General features: G+C 39.0%; 1 protein-coding gene across 9 annotated transcripts in view; it reads right to left on the bottom strand.

Moving 5' to 3' along the window:
- Window positions 1-2809: 2809 nt before the first annotated feature.
- Window positions 2810-11255, bottom strand: part of chd9 (chromodomain helicase DNA binding protein 9) — an 82229-nt gene continuing 73783 nt past the window's right edge. For 5 of the 9 annotated variants that reach the window (XM_083550777.1, XM_083550775.1, XM_083550776.1 and 2 more), the window contains 9 exons: window positions 9009-9872; window positions 8676-8839; window positions 8348-8581; window positions 7879-8056; window positions 7650-7789; window positions 7274-7486; window positions 6855-6992; window positions 6644-6748; window positions 2810-6416 (listed from right to left, as the gene is read on the bottom strand). In XM_083550777.1, coding sequence (XP_083406903.1) covers window positions 5625-6416; window positions 6644-6748; window positions 6855-6992; window positions 7274-7486; window positions 7650-7789; window positions 7879-8056; window positions 8348-8581; window positions 8676-8839; window positions 9009-9872 — 2828 coding nt within the window. In that variant the 3' untranslated portion in view covers window positions 2810-5624. The remainder of the gene's footprint in view (window positions 6417-6643; window positions 6749-6854; window positions 6993-7273; window positions 7487-7649; window positions 7790-7878; window positions 8057-8347; window positions 8582-8675; window positions 8840-9008; window positions 9873-11255) is intronic. The other 4 variants (XR_014535143.1, XM_083550778.1, XM_083550779.1 and 1 more) reach the window with 4 other exon arrangements.

Below are 11255 nucleotides of genomic sequence, written 5' to 3'. Positions count from 1 at the left end.
ACTGATGAGTCCTGGGGTGCAGTCAGCATTCAAAATCAATTCCAAAATGTTAATTAGAGTTGAGTTCCGAGCTCTAAAGGAGGCCACTCAGGATTTTAAAGCCCAACCGAAGTTAACCATATATTTAATAACTGGTATTGTGTACAGGGGCATTGTCATGCTGAAACAGGTTTGGGTCTCCTAGTTCAATTAAAAGAAAAATGAAACTCTATCGCATCCAAAGACATTCGCTGTGTGCCTCCAACATTGTGGTAACAGTTTGGAGAAGAACCACATATGGCTGGAAAAGTCAGTTTGTCCATATAGTGTGGATATAGTACACATTATTAGAGTATTTTTTAACTTCTATTTCACATTTTAAAGTACAGTAACAACATAAAAGGACACACTACTAGGCAGTAAAATTTAACTTTTAAAACAATTCAAAACAAACAGCATTTATTGTAAAACGTGTGTTGGGTCCTTTATTTTCACAAGCTAATATTAAAATAGTGGATAAAAAAAGATAAAATTCAACACTTCAACAGTTTTGCTTTTGTGAACGTGACGATTACTCACGAGTGACACAAGGGGATGCAAACTTATGTGCAAAAAGTGTACAGTGAGGACACCGGATTGTTAGTGGATGAACGGTGAAGCTGAGGGGAAAAACAGTTTTGTAACTAAAACTAAAGCAACTTATTAAGAAGAGACCTGCTAAAGTAACAAAATACAGTTTTGTAATTTAAGCATAAGCAGAAATAGTGCCTTATTTAATTTTTTCCCCAGAGCAGCTTATGAGGCAGAAGGAAAGCAAGTGTTGGTTTCCACCAACAGACCGAACGAACAAACACACACACACACACACACACACACACACACACACACACACACACACAATACAGATGGACTTTTGCTTTGTTTTATGAGGAAAGACATTTGATCAGTGTATGACATTATATAAATTACCAATGTATATTTATAAAATGATATAGAACTATGCATACAAGATATATGATATACTTTATGGTCATGGAATATTCATTCTGATAACTGGTCTAATAAAGCTGTATGAAAATTAGTGTAGGCATTGTGGTAAAATATAAACAAAACCAAGGAGTTTTATACTTTAGGCTTCAATCTGCAAGGAGCCAGACATCAATATCAGTGTGGGTGAGATTTTTTCATTTATGTGGATGCTAAAATCAGGCACCACCACACATTACTAATGTACATCATGTTCTCTCTGTGTGTAGAGCACAATGACTGGAGCCTTTGAGTAGCAGCAATCACACCGCATCATTAATATAGTCACAGTATGTACTGTTCCGAGTCGTTGTAGTACTAAGCTCTTACTGCGCACACACTTTTTATATTACACTTTTTAAACTAGTAGCAGTTCACTGATTTTGTGCGTACATTCGCTCATGTTTTTGTCAGTTGATGCTTTAAGGCACAATGAAACCGATTTGACTTCACCGAGTCCTCCATGTGGGTGAATGGAGTTACTGCATCTCAAAGAAAAACAATAAACAGAACATAAATCCCACTTTAGAAAGTCTACCATTAATTAAAAAAAAAAAAAAAAAAAAAGTAAAAAAAAAGTTGTTTTTTTTTTTTGCTTGGAAAACACAATCTACATAAAATATACTAACACTAAACAATTTGTAATAAATTCAAATAATATCTTGTTATATTACAACATTTTACACAATTAATTGCATTTATTTTTCTCAAGAAATGTTAGATTTTATTAATCAAATAAATCATCTAGCTCCTTCCACACAATATAAATACATGTACATAAATACAAATATCAAAACAAGGCCTAGCCTACCCAGGAGTCTTAAAGAATGATCAGTATGGGGTAGTAAAACTGTAATCTGCTAATTTATCAAAACCCAATACATAATTTACCAAAACAGCAATAAACAGTACTGTACTCTATAAACTACACAGTTTATACGTATGTATCAGAAGCATGTGGACGAGCACCGGTTTTTGCGAGTGGGGGGGCTGATTGTACGCTGCTACGTTTGCCTGCTGCACGAAACTTAAAATGTACAATTTTGTTGTATCGCTGTCGTCATGCTCGGATTGAAGAATCTTAAATTAAACAATCGAGGTAACATCTGTAAATTACTTAAAAAAAAAAAAAAATCTGATCTTGTATTAACCTCTTAAAATGATCTGAATGTTAATTTTTTACAGGTAGATGCTAGTAAAAATTGTACTAAGAAATAGCTATTTTTTTATTTATTCATATAATTTATTTTATGTAATAATTCGTCTAACTGCTGTAATGTGAAATTAATACATTAATTCTTTAACATTAATGGTAGCTCAGTGGGTAAGATTTGGAATTTCTGATCTGAAAGTAGTCACTTAAAATCCCAGCACCATCAAGCTGCCATTGCTGGGCCCTTGAGCAAGGCCCTTAGCCTCATCTGCTCAGCATATAAATGAGATGCAAATCACTCTGGATAAGGGCATCTACCAAATACTGTTAATGTTTACAAAACCAGACCAGATGCAATAAACTTAAATTATGACTGCAAATATTTTATGATTGTTATATCAACACTTGACACAATAATAATAATAATAGTAATAAAAAATAATCCCCAACTGAAACAGACAAGCAAAAGAAATTGTCAAATTCCTTAAAAAAAAAACCTGCCAACCCTTGGGGGAAAAAAACTCATGACCAAAGTTGAACATTTAATAAGATTTCATCTTTCAGCATAAAACTGAAGAAAAAAGCAAATCCACCCGTATCAAACAAGATAAATGTAGAAAATAAAAGACAGAGTAACTGACAGACATCATGGATAGTTAGAATACGTTTAATAAAAATAATTAAACCTCAATTTTTTTTCTCTATAGAGACTTCATAGAAAGTAATTCAATAAATTAGAAATCATTTCTTAAGACATGTAATCTCCACTACATGTTTTTTTTGTTTTTGTTTTTTTTGCATCTAACACAAAAGCACAACGTTTGCAAATATTGCAACTTTTCAAAGAACAAAATTCAACAAAACAAGAATGATTTGTAGTATCGACTATCAAAAGCATAAAACAACTAAGAAATAAAAACACAAAGGCCATTTTTCTATAAGTCATTTCATCATCTATTTCTCATAGTTGAAAAAAAGAAAAAGAAAACAACTTTACAGTAGTGTATATGCTTTTTATTCCGCGTGCATGTTGTGATGTTGGGAGTGACCCGGCGAGGAATAAACATTAACATGATTATACCAGATAGATTAACAGGGGGGGGGGGGGGGGGGGGGGGGAAATCTAAAACAAACATTGGAAAAATGATTGCCAGCTGTTGGTTTTGGAGATATTCTTGACTTTTAATATTTCAATGGAATAAGTGGGATTTCTTCTTTTTTTTTAATAGGACGATGCTGTACACACTTCTGCAGAGGTAAATAAAGAAAAATTATTATTACTATAATGTGTAATTATTACTTGTAAAGTGATGGGTGAATATTGAAAGTTACTCAGCAGCAAATTACATTTGATACAGCTTATATTTGAAAAATAGAGGATGCTGAGGGGGAAAAAAAAGAAAGTGTGAAATTGCTATTTGAAGTATGGAAATATGAATGCTTTTCTGCCCTCCTGTCAGAGGAGCAGATTTAGAGGTACGGTGTAAGAGCACTTCTAAAAAAGGGCAGTTAAAAAAGTCAGTCAGCACTTGCGGATACACTAATGAGACTCAAAAGTACGGTAAAGAATAATATATATATAAAAAAAAAAAAAAAAAAAAAAAGAACAGTGATGCCTGGGTTTATTAAACTGTTCAGTTCAAATGTTGTAGCTTCAAAGCTGAGGTTTATTCAGGAATAGGGTGAAAATGTACAACCCTAGAGTTTACTATACTGCTTAATAAATATAATCACCGTACATAAGTAACTGAGCAATGAATAAAAACTGGCAAAATGAACCCCCTTCTTGGAGTTTTCTGCTACGAATGCGACAACCTGAAGCAGTTTCCTCACTCAGTCCTGAATGCAATTCGACACGATTCATTAACAAAACAAATCCACTTCTCATGATCAGAGATCAGGACTTGAATTAGCACAGATGATCCTTTTTACATGCACACAAATGCCACCTCCTTTCTGATCTGCTTCTCAACCTCACATTTCATCGTATTAACACCACCTTATTTTTAATTCTCAAAACTCTAGATTCGAGTTTTGCCCATGAGGTTTAATCCATGCACAAGAAAAACAAGATGTTTACACACATCAACATGATTATTAGCTTTAAAGACTTTTAAATACCTTTACTCGCTTTTTATACCAACAAACAATATACCAATACTTTAGAAGCTCTGGAAATCAAGGATGGAGGACAATAATGGAGTTTGTTGTTATGAATAACAACATACAAGCAGCACATGCCACAATTACCAAGAGAATAAAGAAATGCATGTACACACACACACACACACACACACGTGCTAGAGGAAGCCAGCCGATTTGAAGGAGAAACAGAGTCTATTAGTTGCTCCAACACACACACAAATACACACGGTAGGCATTGTAGGTTTGAGCCCTGTAGCTACATGATGCAGCAACTCTGAAAGTTTGTTTGTTTTTTGTCCCCAATTCCTTTTCAGAAACAAATTTGATTTCGCAAATGTAATTCCAGTTTATTACGGAATGACTTGTGATGAGAACACACGCGCGTGCACACGCACGCACGCACACCTAGACTTAAATTTCTTGAAAAACCTCAGACGACCCTTACACCTACCATGCATCACATGTATACTGATAATACCGTGGTCCATTTCATACTTAGCTTTTATGTATCTGGTTGTATTTAATGAAAAGCAACATGTCTGCTAGCACATTTAAAAAAAAAAAAAAAAAAAGGGAAAGAGTTTGTGGTAAGTCCTGGGATATAAGGAGAACAATAAACAATTTATATTACAAGACACAAAACCACCAATGAGAAATTGGCCAAAGAAAATGCAGAAAGTGGCAGGAAAAATGGAGGAAGAGTGAAGAGTGGAGCTGGGTGACGGCGGTATCTACAGCTTCAGTGACATTCGTTAGCTGCCTGTGTTATTGCTGAAGTTATAAGTACTGGACTGTCTGAAATTCAGATGTCATGATCCTGCAAAATTATTTACCAAAGAAAACCAAAATAGTCAAGTTCTGTTTCTTCCACACAAAATATATTAGTTATACAGCTCGGCATGAGCAATAACGTCCTTGATTTCTCTTTTCTTTAATAAAATTAAATTCCAATATAATTAATACAGTAATGCCAATTATTTTCTTTTTGATTTCTTCAAATTGTACATCACTGTGCAATACAAGTTCACAAAAAAAAAAAAAAAATCTTCTAAAGTTCCTGGACATGCAAAATGTCTTTCAAAACATCACTGTACCTAAACAAACACTGAAATCTTATTTCAGTATCTGTGGAGTCTCGTTATTTCCCCCTCCCTTCCCCCATCTTTATTACACAACACTTTCGTTCTCATATTTACATAAAAAAAATTCCCTAAATTATTATGTAAGTGCTCTTATATACGTGTTTGAATGTGTACATTTCTAGGAGACGTAATATAAATATATATGTATTTATATTTATTTATATAATATATATAAAGGCTCAGTCTTCGTCAGTGGAATCAGAGTCCTCTGATGACGAAGATGAAGAGCTTTCTGCGTCTGAGGAAGATGACTCTGCCTTCCCCGAGCCCTCTGGACCACTGATGTCCTTCGGATCGTCTGGTTCATCCTCTGCGTCCTTCTCCAATTGGCCTGAGCTTTTTTGTGCAGCGTCAGAGGGGGTGGGCTGAGCAGGAGGGGTGGGTTGAGGACTGGTAGCTTGTGGCTGATTGGTCACAGGTAAATTAAGGCCTGGGTTGAGAAGCATCCCTGGGTAAAGCATGCTGGAGAGCAGTAAGGGGTTGAGGGCTAACGCTTGGCCTGAGGATGAAGCACTAGTTGAGCTGGGACTTTCTGTCCTCTCTGAGTGAATCTCTGAAGTCTGAGCTGTTGTTTCCCCACCGCTGTTCTTTCCCGAATCCTCACCAGAGCCAGCTTCCTGTTTTCCAAGCAGGCTGCTCATGCCGAGTAAGTTGGGCAAGCCAGCCATGCCAGAGAGCATCATGGGAAGCATGGCGGCCATGTTGGCAGGATCTGTCTGGAGGCCCATGAGTCCTGCGGTCAGCTGAAAGCTCTGAAGGCTCTGCAGGGCCTGCAGGCTGTTCAGGTCCAGACTGGAGATAAGCCCATTGCTCAGGAGGGGGTTAACACCGAGAGCTGCACTGGCATTCGCGTTTGCTGTACTAGTGGCTTTCGCCATAGCACTTTTGGGCCGTCTGCCACGTCTGCTCACCTCTTCCGGTACGATAGGACCTGTTAGGATGCGGTCAAACATGCTCTCTGGGAGGTAGCCCTGGACATAAAAGAAAATTATATGTATCAAATTTCGATAAAAAGGCAAAGATGCAGGAGAGAGTGTTAACAATAAAAAAAACTCATTAAAAGCAGTAGGACTCATGGTTGCAACTTTAAATCACACATTAACTATTTAATCTGAAAAATTCCTCACCGTTCAAAGAAATTTGACTGATTATGATGCAGACTTGACAATGTGCAATTGTTTGTACAAAGAATTCTCACCGACTGTTTGACGACATCCGCCCACTCGGGGGGAACTCCGTATTCTGGATTTTCCTGAAGGAATCGGCACAAATCCTTTAAAGGAGGAGCAAACGCACCACCAATCTGCACAAGAGGAAAAAAAAACGTACGTATGAACAAACATTCAGGGGAAAAAACGAGAAACTCACAAATGTACAGCTGAAAGAGTTACAGAAACACTACATCTAACCTTGCGAGCATTTCTCCTATTGATGATTTGGACTCTTTCCTCTCCTGTGAGGCTATTAACGTCAATCTTGTTGGGATTTCTACAGCGATGCCTCTTCTGCTTCGGTCTTCCGTCCTGAAACTGTACCTTATTCACCCCCTGCACACACACGATAATGTTGTGACATATTTGCATTAAATGTTTGTCCTCGGCCAATTATTCCCAGTACTGTTTTTGTTATCTGGGAATTTTTCAGACAAGAAAACAGATTGTTGCTAACCAAATGAAGAATCAAACTAATAAGCAAATGATACTGAAGAGGCTGCTTAAACGTATACAACAATCTCTGTAGGTAAAGGTCAGCCAATATGCAGTATCTAATAACGATTACAAAAGGAAGCTAGCTTTGTTGATTAAAGTAAGCACATTCTGTTCTTTACCGGGATGAAAGCTCCAACGTCTGCCACGAAGCCTGGGTGCTCCTTCAGCCACTGATCTAGATCTTTCCGCCTGGGAGCATCATCCCCAGCGAGACGTGTTCCGTCTTTTAGATTTATGACGGGGACTCTGCTCTCTGTGTCTACAGGCCCAGCAACCTGCGATGCTCCAGACGTCGAGACAGGGGCTGAGACCACGCTCCAACCAGGAGGAACCTGTAGATGGAGAAAACATATGAGCATCTAGACAAAATTATTTATACTCAGCACTTCTCAAAGGGTAAAAATGACTAACACGATCCCCAAGAAACTCTAGTTATCCTGGACAAGGTAAAAATCTTCACACTATGTTGTCTCTTAACAGTGTTGCTCCCCGTACCTGTTCGGGTATCGCAGTAGGTCTGTTCTTGTTCATAAAGAGATGATCTACTCCTTCTACATTCTTTTTTCTTCCTCTCCTCTTCTTCATCAATGGCTGACCATCAACCATTCCATTCAGTCGGATCTGTCCACTCAGACCTGCACAGAAAGCTTGTTGTAGTTACTTCTGCACCAGCTAAAAATGTGTGTGTGTGTGTGTGTGTGTGTGTATTGTAGTGCCAAGTTACCATGGGGATAACTGTTCTGTGTTTTGGTGTAGTCAGTCAGGCTGCTATCAGATGCACTCTGCAGTTCCTGTAGTCTAGCCAGGTACTGCTGCTGGGCCAGAGGTCCCTCCTCACCATCAAGAGGACGCTTTAACTGCAAACCCTGCTTCTGGAAGGTCAGTTTTAGACTGCCTTCCTGCTAAAGGTCAAGACATTAAGAGGTCAATATTAAAATATGAAAAAAATAAAGCATTATTTTGTAACTACCAGCAGGCCAAGATCAAAAAGCAAAAAGAGGAAAATAAGTACAATTTCTGAAACTTAAACAGGGTGAAATCAATTGGTGCCAAAGCAAAAAAAGCTCAAATAAAAACATATATAAATAAATAAAAAAGCAGAAGCATGCCTAGCTCGGCAACAGCCACTGTGGCTTGGCATTTTTGGAAGAGGGGAAAGAGTCTGGGAGGTGGGAGAACTTAAAAGAACATACGTCATTTATTTTGACTGAGAACTCCTTTTCTCTGTCTGCATCATGCTTCTTCACCTTTGAACCCTGAGGAGAGGCTGCAGGGTCATCAATCAAGTTGGCTGCGCTGTCCATGAGCTTGGTGGTATAAAACGAGGATACTGCAGCACTACCCTCGTACACACGCCGAGACACAGGCCACTTGCCCTTCAATACTGCCTGACAAATACTATCCAATCGGTTTATCATTACACGGTCCTGTAAAGTCAAATAGAATAGAAAATGGTTTATATAATGCCAATATAAAAGCCAATATAAAATATAAAACTGGCTTTGAGTGGTGTGAACTTACCTTCGGCCAGTAGGAAGCAGCGAGCATGTAGCCTCCACCAAGGAAGGGATGAGAGAGGCTAGTGATGCCGTTGGTCACGTGACTGTCTTGCATGTCGTCGTGTGTAGTGCTATGAGATGCAATGCTGTCCTCGTCAAAGCCTTTAACGCCAGACACCACTGCATCTACACAAATACAGGTACAGACAAATCAATATAAATCTAATACATCATCTTGAAAACACATAACATGCACATAAAAAGAAGTTAACTTAATCTTGCATGATGCACCATGTACTTCATTTATTAGGCTTATCACTATTAAACTACAGGAAACACAGTAAGAGCCACTTACTGTTCTTTGAAACAGCTTCACCATCACTGTCCTCAGAAGACGAGGATGAAGACGACGAAGATGACGAGCCGGAAGAGCAGGAAGACGACGAGGATGAGGACCCAGACCCTGATGAAGACGACGATGAAGATGAAGATCTTGTTGAAGAGCTGGATGAGGAGCTTGAGGAAGACGCGTCTGAATCCGTCTCTGACCCGGACTTCCTCCTTGCCTCCTTGCGACTTCTTTTACTTAGTTTTTTCTGCTTCCGGTGTTCAGGGTTGGGCACAAGTGGCTTCGTTCGGGCGGCCTCCATCCTTTTCTCATTCTCTGCTTCTTTCTCCTCTTCTTTTAGCTCCTCTCCTGTAGGTGTGGAAGGCCTTAGCGATTGCCAGCTCTTTGTCCCTGCCTCCTCCTCTCCATCTAAAAGCAGCTCCTCCTTGGGTGTAACCTCCCGAGGGGTGGAGTTAGTAAGCGGTGAAGGTGGAGCTCCAGGAGTCTGGATCTGCGCTAATGGGGTTGGGGTGCGTGTCTGTCCAAGCAGCAGAGCCTGATTAGGGGCTTGGCTTTGTGCGGGTGCACCCTTGTTTTGGCTGTAGTTCCTCTGAGCTGTCATGAAGCTAAGCTCAGGATCTCTGAGGATGTGGTAGTCTGTCCGGCTCACTCCGTGCTTGGCCGCACCGATTAGCAAGTCTCGGTCATGAGTGCCTGGCTCCCACCACACAGGCAGATCTGAGCCAGGCTGGCACAGTGACAGTCGCTCGAAGAGCTGAGGGTGGCGCAAAACCTGTTCCCGAATCTGCCGGAGCAGTTCCACTCTGTACAGTGTACGTGAAGCACGCTCTTCGGTGATTGGCTGGATGGAGAGTGACGGATCCACAACGTCTGTAAAGACAAAAAGACAGAAAAAGAAAGAAAGGAAGCTTGATATAGTGATATAGACCACATTTATAAATAGTTAATTACAAAGAGTTTGAGAAAATATTTTGTAGTCTGTGAAATTTTGATTAAGACATTAAATTAAACACCAGTTAATTAAGTACGTAGGGTTTTGATCTTACAGTAGCAATAATTATTTTTTTACAAAATTATATGTTTATTCACACACGATACGTTGGGATTTTGCCAGGATGTACACATCTCCCGCCTTGTGAGGTGCCTTACGTCTCTTTCCTTTTTGTCGGCGTCACCGGACAAAACTAAACTAAAACAAAGTGCCCGGCTCCACCCTCCACTGATGAATCAACCCTCAACAAAGTGCCCACAGAAACATACATATATACTTTAAATTTCATACATCAAAAATTAGAGTTTACTACCCCATACGGATAACCATTCTTTAAGACTCCAGGGTAAACTAGGCCATGTCTCCATATTTTCCAGTTACGATGGGGTCATTTGAATACATCTCCATTGAAGTCAAGGACTACATGTATACATTGGTTAAAATAAGTATTGAACAAGTCACAATTTTTCTCAGTAAATATATTTCTAAAGGTGCTATTGACATAAAATCTTTACCAGATGTTGGTTACAACCCATGCAACCCACTGATATAGAAGAAATTAAGAAATCAAACCAAACATGTCGAATTATAAAGTTAAGTGTAATGTGAAATGGTGATGAAAAAGTATTAAACATGAAGGGAGGTGAAAAAAGGCATGAAATTCCAGGACACCAGCGGAAATCAATTAGTAATTAGAATTCTCACTCTCGTCAATGCAAATTATTATCTGCTGGTTCAGTCCAAAGCAATGGCCTATTTAAAGGTGTCCCATTACCAGGGTGTCACATAAGAAACATCTCATAATGGGCAAAAGCAAAGAGAAGCTCAAGACCTTTGCAACTGAATTGTTGCAAAACATACTGATGGCATTCGTTACAGAAGGATTTCAAAAACTTCTGAAATGTTTCAGTGAGCACTGTTTGGGCCATAATACAGAAGTGGAAAGAACATCATCTCACCATAAACCAGCCACAACCAGGTGCTACTCACAAAATTTCTGACAGAGGAGTGACAAGAATATCAAAAGAGCTCCAAAAGCCAAGAACCACTTGTGGAAAGCTTCAGAAAGACCTGCAATTAGCAGGTACAATTGTTTTCAAGAAAATAAGTAATGCACTCAACTTCCCAACTGTCCACGCTCACCATGCAAGTCTCCATTTCTGAAGAAAAAGTATGTTGAAGCTTGTTTAAAGGTTGCTGTACAATATTTGGACAAGCTTGTGAAATACTGGGAGGATATAGTCTGGTCAGATGTGACCAAA

Source organism: Silurus aristotelis (assembly GCF_946808225.1).
Source record: "Silurus aristotelis genome assembly, chromosome: 9".
NCBI lineage: Eukaryota > Metazoa > Chordata > Actinopteri > Siluriformes > Siluridae > Silurus > Silurus aristotelis.
Note: the sequence above shows the minus strand (reverse complement) of the source record. Positions and strands in the feature narration are given on the sequence as shown.